The sequence below is a fragment of the Drosophila ananassae genome, chromosome 2R, assembly GCF_017639315.1.
Source record: "Drosophila ananassae strain 14024-0371.13 chromosome 2R, ASM1763931v2, whole genome shotgun sequence".
Lineage (NCBI taxonomy): Eukaryota > Metazoa > Arthropoda > Insecta > Diptera > Drosophilidae > Drosophila > Drosophila ananassae.
In genome coordinates this window covers 6,317,680-6,339,463 of record NC_057928.1, presented here as the reverse complement: position 1 = coordinate 6,339,463, position 21,784 = coordinate 6,317,680, and the positions used below count along the sequence as shown (strand labels likewise).

Here is a 21,784-nt window from a genome sequence, read left to right as displayed (position 1 = left end):
TAAAGTAATTATACCTTGGCATTTAATTGTTTTTTTTTTTGATATTACCTAAAGATTAGATACCAAAAAGTCAAATATTCTAAAGCTTTTGCGATTGTATGGCATTACGTTTAGAATTTAGCTTTAGTGTGTTTGATAAGCCCAATATGAAAGTGGTAGCAATTTTTCTAATTTGGCTAGGTAGGGGATTCTGTCTAAAAACTATTAGTTTAGAAATAACCTGCATTCGTTATCCCACGAACAGCCTACTCACAAGGTGCTAGTGTTCCCCCGAAGTCGTGTCCTTTGGAGACTTCGTGCGGAAAGGGAAACAGCTCCACAGAAATTTGTGGCTTGGATGAAGAGTTGGGATGCATTCGGAAATACCCCTCCAAGTGCCACTTGAACATTGCAGCTTGCCAAGCGGGGAAAAGTTAGTACCTTACATTTTTTTAAAAAATTAAGTAATTTCTTGAATAAATTACAGACTTTACCGACTTCAGTGACGTTTATTGCTCAATGGAGTCATATGTTTGCGAACAGTCACCCACATATGAGCGATGGACTATTTTCTTTGGATATGAAAACGATTAGATAAAAGTGGAGAGATTACAAGAAGATTTATGTGTACTTTTCTTCATAAATAAGAATGAGTTGGTTTGACAAAATGAATTCGTTTGGCTTGTAATTATTAATTTCATGGATGGTAGTTGATAAAAAGGTGTATTGAGTTTCAGGTCTTTATTGCTTTATTTTTATTCAAGCTAGACTGATGAAGCTGATACCGATTTTTATATTTTCCCTAAGTAAAGACACTTAAACTTGGAACAATTCGTATTTTTATTTGATAAATAGTTTACAATTTAGAAGCCGGTGACATTTTAAAAGTAAAGTGTCCTTCGGAGCAAATATGTGCAGGATCTAGTCTCAATAAGCCAATTTGCGTTTATGATGAAGATAAGAACTGCATTCGGATCTATAAGTCTATGTGTCATCTGTCTATAACCGGGTGTCGCGAAAGTAAAAGTAAGTTATAATAAACACCTGGAAGAGAATTAAAAATTAATTATTTAATGTGAACATTGACACAATAATTCTGTGAGTTTCCTATTTCTATAAATACTCCCGTAAACATTGCCAACTAGTTTAAAAGCTCTCCCCTCGCAATTTAATCTTATAATAATTCCATAAAACCCCCTCGATTTGAACAGAACACTACGACTATAGTAGTGACTACTGCGGCATGGACGGCTGGCTGTGCGACGATCCCCCTTACGAACGGTGGACGCTCTTCTTTGGGCACTAGGATGGGTGAGTGACGCCTTGGCGAGTGTGTAAATTAATTAGGTAGCTTTCAATAAATAATCAATCAACGCGAATCGGCCACCGTTCACGTGCCAAGCGAACTGACGACGTCAAAGACCGGTAGGAGGCAATCGATGGCCGGCGGCGCTTTTTCGCACTCAATGAGACAGAACGACGCCTCGAGCCTTTTATTCGCATCTTTTTTTTAGCTTTTTGTGTTATTTTGGGGTCTTCGGTGGGTGCTTTGCATAATCCGAACCAGCGGCGCCACAGCCATTGGCCTCCTCGGGACTCGCCAATCAGCAGAGAGCTCCAGCTCATGTATAAAATGTGGATCCATCCGTATTTCGGTTGTCAGTTAATGCCCATCGGACGAATCACTTCCACCAGAGCACCATGAGCACCGCGTCGCTTACCTTCTATATGATCAGTCTGTTCTTCATCTGTGGTTAGTGAAATCAATTGAATATCCATTATTGAAAAGGTGTAAATTAATTACCTTTGCAATTGCAGCCGTCAGTTTGAATGCGGGCATGCCAACCAGGAGATCCATATCGGAATTATCCCTCCAAGAACGCGAGGAGCTTTACCGCCAAACACCCCCAGTTCCCGACGAGCGACTGGCCGACGCCGAATTGGATAGTGCCTACGATACGTTCAACCTGAGACCTCGAAAACCCACGGAAAACCCCAGAAGAATTTAAAATGCATCCCACTTGTGTACTACTTGTGAACACGAAAATATGTGTGCATTTTGATACACCTATGACGTGTTAATTATGGTTATGGCTATTTACTTTTAGTTCTTCCTAAGCTTAGGCAAAATGTATAAGCATAAAATAAAACAATTACTTTGGTGAAACGTGCGCATTGTTACTTTCCATTCCGACACGTAGAACTTCCGACACCTTCCGCCGACGGACCAGTATCTATAAAGTTCAACCGTCTGGCATTCGATTCACTCAGTTCCCATTCTCATTCCGATCCAAAAGTGCGAAAAGCTTCCAAAATGACCTCTACACTCAAGATGACTGTGCTCTTCCTTATCGGCTGTCTGCTCATGACGTCAAGTAAGTCCCTCGATATGTCCAAAACCGCAATAGTTTCTGTAAGATGAATTTTCTTTTAAAGTCACTGCCCTGCCCTTCGACCGATACATCCGAGACGATGACGAGCGCCAGAACGATGTCAGTGGAGAGTGGTTCCGCAAACCCATTGTCAGGTTGGACCGACTCTTCAGTAGTGCCGAAAGGCCGTCGGAAGGCCGGATTTCGGTGAGACGACCCACCAGGAACGACAGACCTGAGTCCACGGAGAGCTCCAAGCACGCTCATTCCATGATCACCACAATGCTGGGATTTGTCAACAGCGCCATCAGCTTTGGCAGGTCCTTTCTTAGGGACTAAAGAAATGTCGCACCCTTAAGTTACGTTTTTAAAAGTTTCTAAATACAATTTCTTTAGTTTCTAATTAAGAAAATTATGATCCTTAAGAACTGATGATCCCTTGATCTAAAAACAAATTATTTTTGTAATGATATACAATTTTGTTAATAAAAAATGTAAATATATCCTATTAAGTTCGACTTTTTTACTTATAAAGTTCTAAAAAGGCAATTAAAGTAGTTTTTCGTAGGGACTATAATTCTAAATTATATAAACCATTTAATTATATAAACCATCTAAATTATATAAACCGATTTAGTTCCCTGTAACATTAAATTGGTTTACACGTCTTAGAAAAATAATCCCTAAAATGGTATAATCTCCTTAAAATATTAATATCACAATAAAGACCTAATAACGACCATAACGTGGGATAAAAACACAACTCGATAACCTGTAGGTCTTCATTTTTAACATTTTCTCTCAAGCCCCTTTAGCAACAACAAAAAATTATATTTTTTTGTGTTAATATACTAACCCACATTTTGTTTTATCAAGTAAATTATGTAGAAATTTAGGTGTCAGACTGTCTGACTCTTTTAAGGCCGTCAACTCTCTTAAATAAAAATCTTTGAATACTTAAGTTTGCCAAGTTAAGAGAGTAATAGAGCCCAGTTAAGACGTCATAGTGCGACTAGTGACGTCCCAACGATCTTTGGGTTCGACCTATCGAATCCGAATATAATAGAGTTTTAACAATAACACTGGATTAAGGTATTTTCCTATCAGAACAGAAATTAATCATATTAATGAATGAATGGTGGTTTTGAGCGTAAAAGGAATGACGTCTCTATCGACCAAGCCCTCTAATGATTGCCGGGGGTTTTTTAACTACTTAATTCGAGAAATTCAGCGTTTTTTACGGCTCGCTCTTATAAGGCGCTTTTGTGTGACGACACAAAAAACGAGAGACGAAGAATGCTAATTTCTCGCCTTTTTTTCGCTGGCTTTGTTGTTTATTTTTATCTATTTTCTTTTCTGTGCAAACGTGTTTTTGCATTGTTTAGCCGGCATTAATTGCAAATATTAGCTTGCTTTTACAATCGGTAATTATGAGACCTTGCGGGGATACCTTCGGCGCCATTATTGGGATTTCTTTTGGTTGGGAAAATCCAAAGATCGGTACTCTTGATTTCTAGCGTGTAATTCTTAAGAAGAACTCCTCGGTTTCGGCAGTTCCATCCGAATGAATAGGCCCCGAAATCAACTTAAACATGGATTTCTTTTTTTTTTCAAGACAGATTTCACAAGCTCGATTGAAGGTTAAACAGGCAATTCTAGAGTCTATTCCGTTATTTCAGATACACTGAGAAGAATATATTGTGATTTTGTCAAAAGAGTTTTTTTTTAAATTATATTATTATTATATAAATATTATATTTTAATATAATAGCAAGTACCCTGATATTTTATTTTAACAATAACTATTTCCCAATTTATTTGAAATCAAAACTTTTTTCATGGTGTATAACAAAGATTGGGAGTGGGTAGAATACGCTTTATTAGATCACATAACAAAAGACTTAAGCAACAAACTTGCTCACCAACAGATAATAAAAAATATATACAATTTAGCCAAATATCATGCTATCGCTGCTCCAAGGACCTCTAGCTGACCTCCAGCAGGTGGTACTTGAACATTTTGTTCAGGGAACACATATTCTGGGACAACTCGTTGCAGACTCGCGCCACGCAGCCTTCAAAGGAAGATAGGGACGTTATATCGAGGACACAGTATCTGAAGAGATCACTCGCACTAACCCACTAGATACTTGATCACTTTCAGCAGCACCATGTCGATCGGTGTTCGGTAGTCGGTTATTTCTAGATCGGAGATCGGATGTCGCCAGTCCAAGAACTGCGCCCATGCACACGCGTCGAGACTTAGAACCAAATTGAACTCCGATTCGCACATGCAATCGCGGATAAGTGAAAACGTTTGGGTTAGGTGAGTGGCAGCGACGGCGCAGGCGACGGCAACAGCGACTACGACGGCAAAGCCAACGCCGGCAGCGATCGGTACAGTGGAGCAAATTTTTTGTGCAAAGGTCAACCCCCAAGAGATGCTTGTAGAGTATACATATACATATTTAAAATAAAAAAGTTACATAATTAAAACTTTATGGAAATTGTTTAAAAATCTTTCCCCTCCACAACGCTAAGCCCAATTAAAATATTTTTGTTAATGTCACTTTTTCAGTTTATGCAACAGTCGTTTTTGTAAATTTAACTTTTAGCAAGTAGGTGTCATTTCATATTATTTTCTTGTTTATCTTTTTTTCATTGTTACATTGTTTTATCTGCATTATGGGTTGTCTATAAATATGTGCATTACAGCACAAAATAATAAGAGCATTTTTGAAGACTCGTAAAAAAAGGAAAAATGAAAGTTAAGGTAAGTTAAAAATTAATTCCCTTTTTTATTATAAAAAAATATCAATATATTAGGCACATAAAAGCTTTTATCTTCTTATTTTGGGTATAACAAAAATATATATTATTCTTCGAAAGGGAATATCTCTCGAGTGATCAAGCACACTTTACTTTTTTTACCCACTGTTTACTGTTTATGTCTTTGGGCCAAGCTTCATCAAGAACATTTGCTGATGTTGCAATCTGCTGATTTTCCTCATTTTTTTAAAAGTGCATATGGACATATTTTCATTAATTTTTTCGCCATGTTCATTTGCGTGCATTGCATAAGGCGAAGGCACAGAACGGTTAGCGACTCGAGTTACGTCATCAGAACTCGTTTACATGCAGCCATGAGGTATGGGACCTGAGATTGCGAAGCTGCTGCGCAGGCGCAGCAATTGAGGCCAAAAATACCAAGAGAACGAGTCGCTCTGACACTGGCAGCCGTCTTTATCAATGCAATTACTTTTGTCAATGCGATCGCCGCCAAACGGGTTTTTGTCGGAATACGACAAACACAGTTAGCCCAAAAAGATCGCGATATCAAAATATCTTCGATCAACAGCCAGCCGCGGAGCTGACGCTGGCAGATCAGCAGGCGGCAGCCGGCAGTGCAGTCGCTGCTTTGGTCATGAATTTTGCACAATTTTTCTATGATCGTGATTTTCAAGAGTGGTTATAGCAGCTGCTAGTTTCTGCATTTGGCACTTTTAATCGGTCTAGCAATAAACTTCAAGTTTTCGGCGATTGTAGGTTGAGCTCACACTAGCTGCTACTTTACGACGTTGGCGTGGCTCCATTATTTTTATTTTTGGTCAGGCCTGAGCGGGTTTCATTTGGAAGTGACTTGAGCATGTTTTCACCTTCGATTTATTGGCGGACTAACATTTAATAACGGCAAAAGGAACAGATTGCGAGGCTTTTCAATATAAACTATAGCACTTCAGTTTATATGGCAATTAAACATTAATTATATAAATTTACTTTTAAACTCATAATTGGTATTTAAAAAGCAAACAATATTATAATGTTATTTAAATTTGAAAGGATTTTTCATGATGATTAAATAGTATTGCCAATTTTATATTTTCTTAGGTGGCGTATCTGGACTTATATTTAAAATTTATTGTGGGAAAGGAATGAAAAGGCACACCAAGCTTTTGCTCTTGATTATGTATTGGTATTGTATTAATGATAAAAACTAATTTTTTCCCCAAAAACAAAATTGACGGGATTTTTGGAACTATTTGCGAAAAAGTTAGTTTTACTTTGTCATTCCCACACCTGAATTTACGGTGTTAATCGCAAGAGGGTATCAACAGTCTTAAAAAATATATACAATTTTCTATGCCTTGAACCTATTTATGTAAAATCAAAAAATTTAAATTTTATAGACAAAAAATCAAATTCAAAAACTTCACTATTAAGTCGCCTAAAAATTATAAATTTGATTATTGATAAGACTCTGGGAATACAAAAAGTATACACTTCTCAACTTTTTTTGATTAAAAAACCGTTTTAATGTTTATTGAAACGCAGGAAACATGTTCCATCGTTAGGCACGAATATTTTACACATAGGTATTTTTAAATTTATGTAATATAAAAATCGATTTAAATAATAATGTCTTTTAAAGCTTTGATTTTCCCAGGGGAGTAGTAGATGACAGGACAAGTGATACAGCTTTTAAAAGAAAACCATCAAGATAAAACTTCCAGTAGAGTTTTAAGAGATATTGGGACAGGGGGAGTGCGCGTGTGATTTTGGTAATTATTTCGAAGCTTTCAGCAGAAGGAATGTGTAATAATTCAAATAAAAGGCAACATCTTTTATGAATCCATTGATGATATCCTTTGGAAGTGTAGTTTAAAACGAAGATGCCAAGAAACATACCAAACACTGGAGTTCCTAGGTAGGACTAAATATTGATTGATGAAAGATACATAGATAAAATTCATGTTGACCAAATTAAAACTATAGAAATCATTAGAAAATCACTAGAAAAATATCTACATAAACATTTGATTTTTAAAAATTTACAAAAAAAAATTTGTAAATGTAAAGCTTCTACGGAAATGGGCTTTAACCTCCATTCGCTGATCGATTCCAAAATATTCCACTGGCTTGGAGAACCGGTTTTCGGTTTGTTGGGTTTCATTTCGAGCGTTCCGCAGGCCGGCCGGCGAATGGGAAAAACAACAAAAGGCCTAAAAACACAAGTAAACAAAGTAGAAGAATCAAAACAAAGGGGCCAAGAGCCTTATCACTCGCAACTGGCAGCCGAAGACGAACGAAGAGAGATCGGCCGAGACTCTTGATTTCGGGGCATCGAGGAAAGATTCTCGCTGCAGTTCCGTCAGTTGCTCGCGACGAGCCATCCAGTGCGGTTGGATGAGCTCCTAGAAAGGAAAAGTGAAAGGACCTTAAGAACCAGTGAAGAAAGTGACCACCCAGCTGATAAGAAAGTGAAATACACAACTGTGACAGATACAGAACCGGAAGTGCTGTCCGCTAAGGACTTTGGTTATCGCAGCGCGGGTGCTTGAACTATCGGCACAATGGGGCTAACGGTGGCCTCCATTGGTGTCCTGCTGCTGGGCCTGGCGGTGGCCTACACCCAGGCGGAGCTGACGCCTCCATACTTCAATTTGGCCACGGGCAGGAAGATCTACGCCACGGCCACTTGCGGCCAGGATACGGACGGACCAGAGCTCTACTGCAAGTTGGTGGGAGCCAACACGGAGAACGACCACATCGACTACTCGGTCATCCAGGGACAGGTAATTATTTCTCCGTTCGGGGCAGCAACGCCCAAAAAATTGGTGCCAGTATACACACAAAATCTGATGATCTTACTCCTACACTTGGAGAAATGAATTTGAAATCGGTTAAAGTGGAATATGGTTTAATGGAGTTTATTATGTAATGTGTATATAATTTAATTTAATATATAGATTTGATTTATCCTTTTATATAGCATTTGGTTTAAAAAATTCTCTGAGTGTATGCTGCATGGAGAGCTCCCCCACATGTGTTGAACAGTCGTGGGCTCTAAAAATACTCTCTGGGCCTCTTCCTGTACAATTTCTAACATGTGCTTTGTTTCTTGTAGGTCTGCGACTATTGTGATCCCAATGTGCCGGAGAAGAACCATCCGCCAGAGAACGCGATCGATGGCACTGAGGCCTGGTGGCAGAGTCCTCCTCTGTCCAGGGGCATGAAATTCAATGAAGTCAATCTGACCATCAATTTCGAACAGGTAAGCAGGGGACCGCAAACCCGAAGGGAGACAGACGCATGAGAAACGCATAAGAAACCCATGAAAGGCTAAAAGGTGCTGGTGCCGATGCCGTTGCCGGTGCCGGAGCCGGGGGTTGGATGCAACTTGTTTTCGGGACCATGCCTTGGGATCGTAAAATTTGAAAACAATTTTAATGGGTTTTCATTTCGACGGCGACTACGACGACACAGCAAAAAATGTTGCTGAGCCCAGAGATTTCGTGCTGGCTCTTCCCCTTTGGAGTTGCGGGTTATCACCACATACATTATACATACTTGAATGGGAAGTCTCGGCTTACAAGCTGCTTAGAAACCGACCCGGAGCATTGACTCTTTCGAGCTGTTCATTCTTGGGTTTTGTACTTTTCGAGCGATAAAGGCGCTTTTTCTTGGGGCCCCAGCATACGACATAATCGAATTGGGAGCAGTCCGCTTATCAGCATGCGAAGAAAAAACTACGGCCTTATCATCCGAGTGCCAGAGTTCGTTCTACAAAAACTTCGGGGTCTTCGGGGGCAGGCTAACATTTTTATCGCCCTTGCAACGGAAGCTAGATTTTTAAGTAAAGAAAAAAGAGTTTATTTCAAAGACTTACTTAAAAAATTATATAACTAGAACCCATTTTTTGCTGTGCATGAAATCTTATTCGCGCTAAGTTCTATAGAGCTCAACATGATCTCATCCAGCACTCTTGAGAGTATGCCATGGTGGTTTTAATTCGTGTGGTGCAATTTTCTTAATTCACGGAATGCATCCGAACATGAGATGCTGGATTATAATTAGACTGCTGAGCATTTTGTTCATTTTGGGCTTTGAAATGATTCTATTTTTCAACATGATATCTCGGAGATTCCTCCGCACATTGTCTCTGTTTATGCAAAAAATTCATAAACTTGGGGAAAAACAAATAAAAAACTAAAAAATAAACAAATAAGGCAACCACACAGTACATAAGATACGAACTACAAACATAGATACGAATGAATTTGTATCTTTGCATACAGGCAGTCTTTTGGTTCGCTTTCAATTGAAGCCAAATTAAAAAGCAAACATAAACCAAGAAAACATAAATAAACGCACAAACACTGCCTGAGACCACTGCAGATCGGAACATTTGGAGTTAATTCTCGTCCAGTGATCTCATGCCACCGCCTCACACTTTTCCATATGCTGGTGTAGTCCGTATCTGTGTATACAGCCGAGTGATCTGTACTAATAGATTTCAATGGAATTGCTGGCGCGAAACACACATGCCCGAGACGAAATATCTCATATGTATGAGAGTGGGTTATAGAGCGCCATAAGGGTTAAGGCTTTTTTCCTGGAGATACTTTTGTATCTCGCCTGTTGACTTTCACTTCAGAGATAGTGTTGGGTTGTTTAACATTTTTCTTATTAAGATTTGCATAGTATCTTTATTTAAGCAAATTATTCCAGCCCTTTTTGTAACCCATATGCCTCGTTCTTTTCTCCCAGGAATTCCATGTGGCTTACTTGTTCATCCGCATGGGCAACTCCCCCCGTCCGGGCCTCTGGACACTGGAGAAGTCCACGGACTACGGCAAGACCTGGACCCCCTGGCAGCACTTCTCCGACACTCCCGCCGATTGCGAGACCTACTTCGGCAAAGACACCTACAAGCCAATCACCCGCGATGACGACGTCATCTGCACCACCGAGTACTCCAAGATTGTGCCGCTGGAGAACGGCGAGATTCCGGTTATGTTGCTGAACGAGCGGCCCAGCTCAACGAACTACTTCAACTCGACGGTGCTGCAAGAATGGACCCGAGCCACCAACGTTAGGATCCGTCTATTGCGAACCAAGAACCTTTTGGGCCATCTCATGTCCGTGGCTCGACAGGATCCCACGGTGACACGTCGCTACTTCTACTCGATCAAGGATATTTCCATCGGAGGACGCTGTATGTGCAACGGTCACGCCGACACCTGCGACGTCAAGGACCCGAAGAGTCCTGTCAGGATTCTCGCCTGTCGCTGCCAGCACCACACCTGCGGCATTCAGTGCAACGAGTGTTGCCCCGGATTCGAGCAGAAGAAGTGGCGTCAGAACACCAACGCACGGCCCTTCAACTGTGAACGTAAGTATTAAAGAAAAATATTTTTAAAAAATTATAAACATATTGTTTATTAATTTTTTCAGCCTGCAACTGCCACGGCCACAGCAACGAGTGCAAGTACGACGAGGAGGTCAACCGCAAGGGACTCTCCCTGGACATCCACGGGCGGTACGAGGGTGGCGGCGTGTGCCGCAACTGTCAGCACAATACGGTGGGAATCAACTGCAACAAGTGCATGCCCAAATACTACAGACCCAAGGGCAAGCACTGGAATGAAACCGATGTTTGCAGCCGTAAGTAGATTATTCCAAAAAGCATAATCCATCCACTAAACATGACGAACATCCGCAATCCCGGACAGCCTGCCAGTGCGACCACTTCTACTCCACCGGACATTGCGAGGAGGAGACTGGAAACTGCGAGTGCCTCGCCGCCTTCCAGCCGCCGAACTGCGACTCCTGCGCTTATGGCTACTACGGATACCCCAACTGCAGAGAGTGCGAGTGCAACCTGAACGGCACAAATGGCTACCACTGCGAGGCGGAGAGCGGCCAACAGTGCCCGTGCAAGATCAACTTCGCGGGTCCCTACTGCAAGCAGTGCGCCGAGGGCTACTACGGATTCCCCGAGTGCAAGGCCTGCGAATGCAACAAGATCGGCTCCATCACCAACGACTGCAATGTGACGACTGGAGAGTGCAAGTGCTTGACCAACTTCGGAGGCGACAACTGCGAGCGCTGCAAGCACGGATACTTCAACTACCCCACGTGCTCCTGTAAGTTGGAAAGAGTTCACCCCAAATGCGAGCCCTTTCTGATTATATTTTTAATCTTTCCAGACTGCGATTGCGACAACCAAGGTACAGAGTCGGAGATCTGCAACAAGCAGTCGGGCCAGTGCATCTGTCGCGAGGGATTCGGCGGACCCAGGTGTGACCAGTGCCTGCCCGGCTACTACAACTATCCGGACTGCAAGCCCTGCAACTGCTCCGGCACTGGCAGCTCGGCGATCACCTGCGACAACACCGGAAAATGCAACTGTCTCAACAACTTTGCCGGAAAACAGTGTACCCTCTGTAGTGCTGGCTATTACAGCTATCCGGACTGTTTACGTAAGTTGCATAACTCAAATTCAAACAATATAGAGAATAAATAGTGTCCTTTGACCCCAGCTTGCCACTGTGACTCCCATGGATCGCAGGGCGTGACCTGCAATGCGGACGGCCAGTGCCTGTGTGAGCCGAACTTCGACGGACGGCAGTGCGACTCGTGCAAGGAGGGCTTCTACAACTTCCCCAGCTGCGAGGACTGCAACTGCGACCCGGCCGGAGTGATCGACAAGTTTGCCGGATGCGGATCTGTTCCCGTCGGAGAGCTGTGCAAATGCAAGGACCGAGTGCAGGGCAGGATCTGTGATGAGTGCAAGCCGCTCTACTGGAACCTGAACATCAGCAATGCTGACGGCTGCGAGAACTGCGAATGCTGGACCGACGGCACCATCTCTGCCCTGGACACGTGCGCCTCCAAGTCCGGTCAGTGTCCTTGCAAGCCGCACACACAAGGCCGTCGCTGCCAGGAGTGCAGGGATGGCACCTTCGACCTGGACAGTGCCTCGCTCTTCGGCTGCAAGGACTGCAGCTGCGATGTGGGCGGTTCTTGGAACAGTGTTTGCGACAAGATCAGTGGTCAGTGCAAGTGCCATCCGCGGGTTACAGGCCGAGCGTGCACCCAGCCCTTGACCACTCACTTCTTCCCAACCCTGCACCAGTTCCAATACGAGTACGAGGACGGAAAGTTGCCGTCCAGCACCCAAGTGCGATACGACTACGATGAGAAGGCCTTCCCCGGCTTCAGCAGCAAGGGCTATGTGGTGTTCAACGCCATTCAGAACGAGGTGCGCAACGAGATCAACGTTTTCAAGTCGTCGCTCTACAGGATTGTACTCCGCTATGTGAACCCCAACCCCGAAAATGTCACGGCAACCATTCTGATAACATCCGAGAACCCACTGGAGGTGGACCAGAAGTGAGTACACGTTTGAGATTCTTATGAATCATCCACTCTTCAATCATATCCTGTAATAACTGCTTATATCCCTCTACTCCCAGTGTGAAAGTTCTGCTTCAACCCACTCTGGAACCACAGTTCGTGACGGTTTCCGGGCCCAAGGGTGTAAAGCCCTCAGCCGTTGTGCTCGATCCCGGAAATTACGTCTTCACGACCAAAGCCAATAAGAATGTAATGCTGGACTACTTTGTGCTGCTTCCCGCCGCGTACTACGAAGCCGGAATCCTCACCCGTCACATCTCCAATCCCTGCGAATTGGGCAACATGGAGCTGTGCCGCCACTACAAGTATGCCTCGGTTGATGTGTTCGAGCCGGCAGCCACTCCATTTATCATCGGCTCCAACTCGAAACCAACCAATCCCACCGATGTATACACCGATACCGAGCACCTGGAGATTGTTAGCCACGTGGGTGACATTCCAGTGCTGAGCGAGACCCAAAAGGAGCTCAACTACATTGTGGATGTCCCACAAAGCGGACGCTATATATTCGTAATCGACTACATTAGCGATCGCAACTTCCCGAACACCTACTACATCAACCTGAAGCTTAAGAACAACCCGGATTCAGAGACACCAGTTCTCCTTTATCCTTGCTTGTACTCCACCATCTGCCGCACATCGGTCAACTACGACGGTCAGGAGAAGCCCTTCTACATCAGCAAGGACGACCTGCAGCCAGTTACAGTATACGTAGGTTCTTCACACATCCTCAGAAAGAGATTCCCGTTTCCACTAACCACCGAATAATTTTCAGGCTGACATCACGGACGACTTCCGCCAGCCGATCATTTCGGTGACAGCCATTCCGGTCGATCAGTGGTCCATTGACTACATCAACCCCAGTCCGGTGTGTGTGATTCACAACCAGAAGTGCTCCACGCCGAAATTCCTCTCCGTTCCCGACTCCAAGAAGATCGAGTTCGAAACCGACCACGAGGACCGCATTGCGGCCAACAAGCCACCTTACGCCGCTCTCGACGAGAGGATCAAGCTGGTTCATTTGAACAGCAAGGAGGAGGGTACCATCGTAATTGAGTGAGTATTTCAAACACCACTTTTCTCACACGAACTAATCATTATGCGCCCCAGGTCCAAGGTTGACTACGCCAAGCCCAACACCTATGTTATCCTGGTGAAGTACTACCAGCCCAACCACCCGAAGTACCAAGTCCATTACACCCTGACGGCTGGAAAGAACCAGTACGATGGCAAGTTCGACATTCAGCACTGCCCCTCCAGCTCCGGCTGCCGGGGAGTAATCCGACCGGGTGAAGACGGGTGGTTCGAAATCGACGATGACTTCAAGTTTACCATCACGGTGGGATTGGAGACAAATCAGAAACAAATTAGAAACCTAACTAAAGTTTGGAATATTTTCCATCTTTCAGAATCCGCGACCTCAGGGCGTCTGGCTGGACTATCTGGTTGTGGTGCCCCTGAAGCAGTTCAACGACGACCTTTTGGTGGAGGAGACCTTCGACCAGACCAAGGAGTTCATCCAGAACTGCGGCCACGACCACTTCCACATTACCCACAACGCTAGTGAATTCTGCAAGAAATCCGTGTTCTCCCTGACGGCGGACTACAACAGCGGTTCTCTGCCCTGCAACTGCGACTATGCCGGATCCACCAGTTTCGAGTGCCATCCGTTTGGTGGTCAGTGCCAGTGCAAGCCGAACGTCATCGAGCGCCAGTGCGGTGCCTGCAGAAGTCGTTACTACGGATTTCCGGACTGCAAGCCCTGCCAGTGTCCCAGCAGCGCCATGTGCGAGCCGACCACCGGAGAGTGCATGTGTCCCCCGAACGTCATCGGGGAAATGTGCGAGAAATGTGCTCCGAACACCTACGGATTCCATCAGGTAATTGGCTGCGAGGAGTGCAACTGCAACCACATGGGCATTGCCAATGGAAACACCCAGTGCGACCTGTTCAATGGAACCTGTGAGTGCCGCGACAACATTGAAGGACGCGCCTGCGACGTTTGCGCCCACGGGTACTTCAACTTCCCGCACTGCCAGCAGTGTAGCTGCCACAAGCCGGGAACCGAAATCGAGGTGTGCGACAAGGTCGACGGCAGCTGTTTCTGTAAAAAGAATGTGGTCGGAAGGGACTGCGACCAGTGCGTGGATGGCACCTACAACCTCCAGGACAGCAATCCGGATGGCTGCACCACTTGCTTCTGCTTTGGAAAGACATCGCGTTGCGACAGCGCCTATCTTAGAGTCTACAACGTGAGTCTTCTGCGCCAAGTGTCCATCAGCACTCCGCAATTCCGCGACGACAGCATCAAGTTCGACATGTGGCCAGTACCCGTGGAGGAGATTTTCCTGAATGAAACCACCCTCCAAGCGGACTTCACCCTGCGGGAGGTGAACGACGAGAGGCCGTCCTATTTCGGAGTACTGGACTACCTGCTTAACCAGAACAATCACATCTCGGCTTACGGCGGCGATCTGGGCTACACTCTGATCTTTACTTCCGGCTTTGACGGCAAGTCTATTATAGCGCCGGATGTCATCCTGTTCAGCGAACACAACACCCTCGTTCACCAGAGCTGGGAGCAGCCCAACAGGAATCATCCATTCACAAACCGCATCCAGATGGTGGAATCAAACTTCCAAACGGTTTCCGGAAAACCCGTTTCCCGCGCCGACTTCATGATGGTTCTGCGGGACTTGAAATCGATCTTCATTCGGGCTAACTACTGGGAGCAAACTTTGGTCACCCATTTGGACGATGTCTACCTGACACTGGCCGACGAAGACGCTGACGGCACCTCCGAACAGAAGTTCCTGCCTGTGGAACACTGCTTCTGCCCGCCAGGATATGCGGGACACTCTTGCGAGGACTGCGCCCCAGGCTACTACAGGGACCCCAACGGTCCCTACGGCGGCTACTGCATTCCTTGCGAGTGCAACGGACACTCGGAGACCTGCGACTGTGCCACCGGTATCTGCACGGCCTGCCAGCACGGAACTCAGGGAGACCACTGCGAGCAGTGTGTGGCCGGCTACTATGGAGACGCAACTCGTGGAACACCTGGCGACTGCATGATCTGCGCCTGTCCACTGCCCTTCGATTCGAACAACTTCGCCACCAGCTGTGAAATATCCGAGAGTGGAAACGAAATCCATTGCGAATGCCAGCCGGGATACACCGGACCCCGTTGCGAAGCCTGCGCCAATGGATTCTACGGCCAGCCAGAGGCTTTGGGAGAAGTGTGCAAGCCGTGCGAATGCTCCGGCAACATTAATCCCGAGGATCAGGGATCTTGCGACACGAGAACTGGAGAGTGCTTGCGCTGCCTAAACAACACCTATGGAGCAGCCTGTAACCTGTGCGCTCCTGGATTCTACGGCGATGCCATCAAACTGAAGAACTGCCAGAGCTGCGACTGCGACGACTTGGGCACTCTGAACTGTGATCCCTTCGTGGGCAAATGCACCTGTCATGAGAACGTGATCGGGGAGCGATGCGACCGCTGTAAGGCGGACCACTACGGATTCGAGTCTGGCTTGGGTTGCCGTGCTTGCGATTGCGGATCAGCATCCAATTCCACGCAATGTGACCCCCACACTGGCCACTGTGCCTGTAAGCCGGGTGTCACCGGTCGCCAGTGCGATAGGTGCGCCGTAGACCACTGGAAGTACGAGATCGATGGGTGCACCCCGTGCAACTGCAACCAAGGCTATTCCCGAGGATTCGGATGTAACCCCAACACGGGCAAGTGCCAGTGTCTGCCAGGAGTCATCGGAGATAGGTGAGTCATGTCGTCTCTTTTTTGAAAAACTGTCCCTCCAATCCCAACTCTTTCCAGGTGCGACGCTTGTCCGAATCGTTGGGTGCTGATCAAGGATGAGGGCTGCCAAGAGTGCAACAACTGCCACCATGCTCTGCTGGATGTAACCGATGCAATGCGCTATAAGATTGACAACGTCCTGGAGGACTTCAACAGCGTGACCCTGGCCTTCTTTACAAGCCAGAAACTGAACTACTACGACGAACTGGCCGATGAGTTGGAGCCAAAGGTCAAGGCGCTGGATCCCACGAGTGTGAATCTGAATCCCTCGAAGAAAGCGAACAGCGAAATCGAGTCAGAGGCCAAGTCCTACGCCAAGCAGGTGAACCAAACGCTCGCCAATGCCGTCGATATCCGCGACAGATCGAGCACCACTCTGGGTAACATTACGGCGGCCTACCAGGATGCGGTCAAGAGTGCCGGCCAGGCCAAGGAGGCCATCTCGGCCGTGGAGGCCCTTTCTGAGAATCTCGAGGCCACAGCGAGCACCAAAATCGATGCGGCCCTGGAACAGGCTCAGAAGATCCTCGCCCAAATAAACGACACGGAGATTGAACTTTTGCCTAACGAACAAGTCCTGGAAAAGGCTAGGAAACTCTACGAGGAAGTGAACACTTTGGTGCTTCCCATAAAGGAGCAGAACAGAAGCTTGCACGCTTTAATGAACGACATTGGAGAGTTCAGCGACAAAGTGGAAGACCTCTTCGAATGGAGCAAGAAGTCGCAGGAACAATCGGCGGAAGTCGAGCTCAGGAATCTGGCGAACCAAAAGTCATTCGAGAACTCCAAGTTCGACACCGTTTCGGAACAACAGAAGCAGGCTGAGAAGAACATCATCGAGGCTGGCAACTTCCTAATCAACGGCGATATGACCCTCAACCAAATCGAGGACAAGTTGAACGACCTGCGGGAAGCCTTGGACGAACTGGGCAACGTTAATAAGAAGGTTGATGACGAACTGCCCTCCAGAGAGGTGGAACACAATGAGGCGGAGAAGCTCACGGAGGAAGCCGAGATCAAGGCTGCTCAACTCGCGGCCAAGGCCCAGGATCTGACCTTCCAATACATGGACATGACCTCGCAAGCGGAGCCCGCGATCAAGGCAGCCACTGCCTACTCCGGAATCGTGGACGCCGTCAAAGCTGCTCAGAAGTTCAGCCAGGATGCTATCACAGCCGCTGGCAATGCCACCCAAATCACCGACGGCATTGAAGATCGTGCTGGCCAGGCCGACTCGCAATCGGCTGAGCTCCTCCAGAAGGCACGCCAATCTCTCCTGAAGGTCCAGGACGATCTACAGCCGCGCCTCAACCAGTCGGCGGGCAAGGTCCAGAAGATATCCGATTTGAACAATGCCACCGAACAGCAACTGAAGGAAATCAACATCCTGTTCAACCAACTGCCAGCAGAATCCCAGAGGGACATGTGGAAGAACTCGAACACCAATGCCAGCGACGCCCTGGAGATTCTGAAGAATGCCCTGGACATTCTGAAGCCGGTCAGTGCCCAAACGCCAAAGGAACTGGAGACTGCTCAGAACATTAAGCGACACCTGGATCTGACCAACAAGGACATCTCGCAGGCGAACAACCAGCTGGATAATGTGGAGTCAAGCATTTCAAATCTGAACACACTGGCCGAAGGTGTCGAGGACCAGCAGCAACATGTGGGTGAGCAGACGGCGAAGCTGGGCCACGACATCGAGAACCTGAAACGCCTGGTGGAGACCGCCCGTCAGACGGCGAACAAGATCAAAGTGGGCGTCAACTTCAAGCCAAGTACCATTCTCGAGCTGAAGACACCGGAGAAGGCCAAGCTCCTGGCCACGCGCACCAATCTCTCCTTCTTCTTCCACACCACGGAGCCCGACGGTTTCCTTCTTTATCTGGGCAACGACAACAAGACCGCCCAGAAGAACACCGACTTCGTGGCCGTAGAACTGCAGAACGGCTACCCAATCCTCTCCATCGACATGGGCAGTGGGGCAGAGCGCATTACCAACCCGAAGTACGTGTCAGACGGCAAATGGTATCAGGCGGTGGTGGACCGAGTGGGTCCAAATGCTAAGCTAATTATCCGGGAGCAATTGCCTAACCGAGAGGTGCAGGAGTATCCGGCATCCGGTGCTATTGAGGGCCCAGAGAATATCCTGCACGTCGACCGAAACAGTCGTCTTTTCGTAGGCGGCTATCCGCCAAACTCGGACTTCAATGCTCCTGAAGACCTTAAGGCGACCTCATTCAATGGCGTTATTGAGGACCTTAGGATCGGGGACGAGCCAGTGGGACTGTGGAACTTTGTATACGGCGAGGAAAATGACGAGGGTGCCCAGGAGCGCGATGTTCTCCAGGACAAGGAGCGTCCGGTGACAGGTCTACGGTTCAAGGGCAACGGCTATGTTCAGCTGAACACATCCTCCAACCTGAGAAACCGATCCAGCATCGAGTTCCGATTCAAGGCCGACAAGGATGCGGCCAACGGTCTGCTCTTCTTCTACGGACGGGATAAGCACTACATGTCTATTGAAATGATCGACGGAGCCATCTACTTCAACATCAGTCTGGGCGAGGGCGGATTGGTCTCGGCCAATCAGAATCGCTACAACGACGGCCAATGGCACAAGGTTGTGGCGGAACGTGAGTACCGCCAGGGCCTGCTCAAGGTGGACGACATAGTCCTCGCCCGAGAAGCGGCGCCAATGGAAGCCGATGGAGAGCTGCCTCGCCTGCGAAGGGTGTTCTTCGGCGGATATCCAAAGCGGCCAAATAGCACCTTGAATCTCCAGCCCAGCTTCGAGGGTTGCATCGACGACGTGGTCATCAACTTGGTTCATGTCGATCTTACCGAGTACGTCAATGGCACTGGCGTGGAGGAGGGCTGCGCCGACAAGTTCTCCACAGTGCTGTCGTATGCCCCATACGAGTTCGGTTTCTTGCGCGTCAACGAGATCTCCTCGGGCGACAACCTCTACGTAGAACTGCGATTCAGGACCCGGCAGCCCACGGGTGTCCTCTTCTACGCCACCAACTACAATCAGAGCTTCACATTGGGCTTGGCCCTGGACGACGGAGCCCTCAAGCTGAATAGCTTGGGCCGGCAGTTGGTCGTGGACGAGCGACTCCTCAACGACGGCGAGGAGCACCAAGTGACAGTGCAGCAGAGCCATGGAAAGCTTCGACTTGCCGTGGATGATTTGGACGCCAAGGAGTAAGACTTACCTCTTTCGTTTATTGATTATTTCGTTAACATATTCGCCTTTTGTGTCCTCCCAAGACTTCCATCGCCGCAACAGCCCAAATTGGAGGGCGGCGACATCTTCTTCGCCGGTCTCCCCGACAACTACCGAACTCCCAGGAACGCCCTGGCCACCACGGCCTACTTCGTGGGTTGCATCAGCGACGTGACCGTGAACAATGAGATCATCAACTTTGCCAACAGTGTGGAGAAGAAGAACGGAAACACCAATAGCTGCCCACCGACTGTCCTAGGTTAGTTTCATCCTTTCATTATTCAAAAGATTTTATTTCAATTGCCTCTTCTTCGCAGCCTATGACCCCAGCGAAGTGCCCAGCTACTATCCCAGTGGGGCCAACGAAGTAGTAGACGAATGGTACCAACCCGACGACAGCAAACCCATCTATCACCCAGTCGCTGAGCCAACTTCGCCCCCGACCACCACTACGACATCTACCACAGCACGCACCACTACCACCTCCACCACTAGCACCCCTGTCACCTCGACTACGCACATACAAACGGCTCAGCCGCACATCCCTGTCGACGAGGTCGAGGAGAAGGAACAGGAGAGGGAGAAGGACCTCGCTAACCAGCGGACACTGACCACCCGGCCACCGGCCGTCTTGAATGTGCCAAACGATGTCCGGTGCAAGCTGCCAGGCCAGCCCAACTACGATGTAACATACGCAGAGGCAGGCTACCGCTTCTATGGAGCGCGGGAGCAGCGACTGGAGGTCAGCTCTTTGCCGGTGAAACTGCGCCGGCACCACGACGTCGGCTTCTCGTTCCGCACGGAGCACCCCAACGGCTTGCTCTTCTACGCAGGCAGCAAGCAGCGCGATGACTTTATAGCCGTCTATCTTCTAGATGGCAAGGTCACCCACGAGGTGCGGGCGGGAGAGCTACTGCAGGCGAAGATCACCAGTGAAGTGGAGCTAAACGACGGAAAGTGGCACACCGTGGAAGCGGTGCGCACCAACCGCAAGGTTAGCCTGATTGTGGACACAATAGAGCAGCCGGGATCATTGGATCTGATCCCCGACCGCAGTGCTCCAGTGCTGGCCGTAGAGATGCCCATATTCTTCGGCGGCATCAACAAATTCCTTGAGTCGGAGGTGAAGAACCTCACCTCCTTCAGAACGGAGGCGCCATACTATAACGGCTGCCTTCAAGACATCAAGTTCGATAGTGACTTGCTAAAGACGCCGCCCCAGGACTTTGGAGTGGTGCCGTGCTCGGACCAAGTGGAGCGAGGCGTGTACTTCAGCAGCGAATCGTCGTACGCCAAGATTTTCGATAGATTCTCGGTTGGTTCGGATATGTCGATCAGCTTCAACTTCCGGCCCAGGGATCCCAATGGGCTGCTCTTCTCCGCGCACGGAAAGAACTCGTACGCAGTCCTGGAGCTGGTGGACAACACGCTGATCTTCACCGTGAAGTCAGATCCCAAGAACATCATCACCACCAACTTCACGCTGCCGAATGACGAGAGCTTCTGCGACGGCCAAACGCGCAACGTCCAGGCCATCAAGTCCAAGTTCGTGATCAACATTGCGGTGAACTTCATCAGTTCGAATCCGGGCGTGGGCAACGAGGGCTCGGCTATAACCAAGACGAACCGTCCGCTCTTCATGGGCGGCCATCCGTTCTTCAACAAGGCTCCGGGCATAGCCACCAAGAAGACCTTCAAGGGATGCATCAGCCAGGTGGAAATCAACAAGAAGGCCATCTCCATCACGCCCAACATGGTCAACGGAGACGTCTGGCAAGGTTACTGCCCAACGAACTAACCAAATCGATCACTGGAACGCCAAAGGGACTAACGATTCAACCTCACAACGTCTGGAAAAACTGCCAATGGGAAAACTGATGCGAGACGGACCCGGAAAATGAAAGGACAACGAACGAACAAACCTAAAACGAACAAAATCGACAGGTCGGGGAAGAGTCTGGACAGAGTCCCAGGACAATGGACTTCCAGCATAACCACCAGTCGTATAGCTCTACCCTATAAGTCATTGTGTCAATCTATTAAAGCCATATATTCTTGTAACTTCTTGTAATACTTTGTAGCTTCCCGATAACTCCTCAAGTTATTTGAAATATTTTTCATTTTTACAGTCAATAAATATGATTTGAATTCAATCAAGTGGTTGCCCGATTTATCCCAGAAAAT

At 47.4% G+C, this 21,784-nt stretch overlaps 6 protein-coding genes and 1 long non-coding RNA gene across 8 annotated transcripts; 5 read left to right on the top strand and 2 right to left on the bottom strand.

Annotated features, from left to right (window-relative positions):
• Nucleotides 1-112: 112 nt before the first annotated feature.
• On the top strand, nucleotides 113-651 carry LOC26514506. The gene is made up of 3 exons (XM_014910146.2): nucleotides 113-180; nucleotides 245-412; nucleotides 467-651. Exons 1-3 carry the CDS (start codon nucleotides 147-149, stop codon nucleotides 571-573), a joined length of 309 nt encoding a protein of 102 aa, XP_014765632.1. The 5' UTR covers nucleotides 113-146; the 3' UTR covers nucleotides 574-651.
• Nucleotides 652-709: 58 nt separating this feature from the next.
• LOC26513721 lies at nucleotides 710-1,285 on the top strand. 2 transcript variants are annotated; one of them, XM_044714943.1, is made up of 3 exons: nucleotides 710-785; nucleotides 847-1,005; nucleotides 1,191-1,285. In XM_044714943.1, exons 1-3 carry the CDS (start codon nucleotides 752-754, stop codon nucleotides 1,283-1,285), a joined length of 288 nt encoding a protein of 95 aa, XP_044570878.1. In that variant the 5' UTR covers nucleotides 710-751. The 2 variants fall into 2 exon arrangements, with proteins under 2 accessions (XP_044570878.1, XP_014765526.1); XM_014910040.3 differs by having other exon boundaries at nucleotides 835-1,005.
• LOC116655770 lies at nucleotides 802-1,909 on the bottom strand. The gene is made up of 3 exons (XR_004310819.2): nucleotides 1,784-1,909; nucleotides 1,701-1,727; nucleotides 802-1,023 (listed from the first exon to the last, which is right to left on the bottom strand). It is a non-coding gene; the product is annotated as an uncharacterized LOC116655770 (long non-coding RNA).
• On the top strand, nucleotides 1,595-2,146 carry LOC123256957. The gene is made up of 2 exons (XM_044714944.1): nucleotides 1,595-1,732; nucleotides 1,798-2,146. Exons 1-2 carry the CDS (start codon nucleotides 1,681-1,683, stop codon nucleotides 1,986-1,988), a joined length of 243 nt encoding a protein of 80 aa, XP_044570879.1. The 5' UTR covers nucleotides 1,595-1,680; the 3' UTR covers nucleotides 1,989-2,146.
• A 73-nt stretch (nucleotides 2,147-2,219) lies between these two features.
• LOC6493775 lies at nucleotides 2,220-2,839 on the top strand. The gene is made up of 2 exons (XM_001958374.4): nucleotides 2,220-2,354; nucleotides 2,416-2,839. The coding sequence occupies exons 1-2, from the start codon at nucleotides 2,294-2,296 to the stop codon at nucleotides 2,688-2,690; spliced, it is 336 nt and encodes a 111-aa protein (XP_001958410.1). The 5' UTR covers nucleotides 2,220-2,293; the 3' UTR covers nucleotides 2,691-2,839.
• Nucleotides 2,840-4,213: 1,374 nt separating this feature from the next.
• Nucleotides 4,214-4,676, bottom strand: LOC116655811. Its single transcript, XM_032454210.2, has 2 exons — nucleotides 4,491-4,676; nucleotides 4,214-4,426 (listed from the first exon to the last, which is right to left on the bottom strand). Exons 1-2 carry the CDS (start codon nucleotides 4,642-4,644, stop codon nucleotides 4,338-4,340), a joined length of 243 nt encoding a protein of 80 aa, XP_032310101.2. The 5' UTR covers nucleotides 4,645-4,676; the 3' UTR covers nucleotides 4,214-4,337.
• Nucleotides 4,677-7,474: 2,798 nt separating this feature from the next.
• LOC6493776 (laminin subunit alpha) lies at nucleotides 7,475-21,753 on the top strand. The gene is made up of 14 exons (XM_001958376.4): nucleotides 7,475-7,924; nucleotides 8,257-8,403; nucleotides 9,900-10,524; nucleotides 10,587-10,796; nucleotides 10,865-11,278; nucleotides 11,342-11,614; nucleotides 11,675-12,527; nucleotides 12,611-13,262; nucleotides 13,327-13,607; nucleotides 13,662-13,890; nucleotides 13,961-16,332; nucleotides 16,390-19,578; nucleotides 19,645-19,859; nucleotides 19,918-21,753. Exons 1-14 carry the CDS (start codon nucleotides 7,703-7,705, stop codon nucleotides 21,396-21,398), a joined length of 11,163 nt encoding a protein of 3,720 aa, XP_001958412.1. The 5' UTR covers nucleotides 7,475-7,702; the 3' UTR covers nucleotides 21,399-21,753.
• The last annotated feature ends 31 nt before the right edge of the window (nucleotides 21,754-21,784 follow it).

What these genes read in the sequence shown, in the direction of transcription:
- LOC26514506 (XM_014910146.2), top strand. Translation starts at nt 147, where the DNA reads ATGAAAGTGGTAGCAATTTTTCTAATTTGGCTAG. An exon ending in AATTTTTCTAATTTGGCTAG is followed by an intron (nt 181 to 244) that starts GTAGGGGATTCT and finishes TCCCACGAACAG; the next exon opens with CCTACTCACAAGGTGCTAGT. An exon ending in AGCTTGCCAAGCGGGGAAAA is followed by an intron (nt 413 to 466) that starts GTTAGTACCTTA and finishes AATAAATTACAG; the next exon opens with ACTTTACCGACTTCAGTGAC.
- LOC26513721 (XM_014910040.3), top strand. Translation starts at nt 752, where the DNA reads ATGAAGCTGATACCGATTTTTATATTTTCCCTAA. An exon ending in GATTTTTATATTTTCCCTAA is followed by an intron (nt 786 to 834) that starts GTAAAGACACTT and finishes TTTGATAAATAG; the next exon opens with TTTACAATTTAGAAGCCGGT. An exon ending in CGGGTGTCGCGAAAGTAAAA is followed by an intron (nt 1,006 to 1,190) that starts GTAAGTTATAAT and finishes CGATTTGAACAG; the next exon opens with AACACTACGACTATAGTAGT.
- LOC123256957 (XM_044714944.1), top strand. Translation starts at nt 1,681, where the DNA reads ATGAGCACCGCGTCGCTTACCTTCTATATGATCAGTCTGTTCTTCATC. An exon ending in CAGTCTGTTCTTCATCTGTG is followed by an intron (nt 1,733 to 1,797) that starts GTTAGTGAAATC and finishes TTGCAATTGCAG; the next exon opens with CCGTCAGTTTGAATGCGGGC.
- LOC6493775 (XM_001958374.4), top strand. Translation starts at nt 2,294, where the DNA reads ATGACCTCTACACTCAAGATGACTGTGCTCTTCCTTATCGGCTGTCTG. An exon ending in CTGTCTGCTCATGACGTCAA is followed by an intron (nt 2,355 to 2,415) that starts GTAAGTCCCTCG and finishes TTTCTTTTAAAG; the next exon opens with TCACTGCCCTGCCCTTCGAC.
- LOC116655811 (XM_032454210.2), bottom strand. Translation starts at nt 4,644, where the DNA reads ATGTGCGAATCGGAGTTCAATTTGGTTCTAAGTCTCGACGCGTGTGCA. An exon ending in AGTGATCAAGTATCTAGTGG is followed by an intron (nt 4,427 to 4,490) that starts GTTAGTGCGAGT and finishes CTTCCTTTGAAG; the next exon opens with GCTGCGTGGCGCGAGTCTGC.
- LOC6493776 (XM_001958376.4), top strand. Translation starts at nt 7,703, where the DNA reads ATGGGGCTAACGGTGGCCTCCATTGGTGTCCTGCTGCTGGGCCTGGCG. An exon ending in GAGGGTACCATCGTAATTGA is followed by an intron (nt 13,608 to 13,661) that starts GTGAGTATTTCA and finishes TATGCGCCCCAG; the next exon opens with GTCCAAGGTTGACTACGCCA. An exon ending in GATGATTTGGACGCCAAGGA is followed by an intron (nt 19,579 to 19,644) that starts GTAAGACTTACC and finishes TGTCCTCCCAAG; the next exon opens with ACTTCCATCGCCGCAACAGC.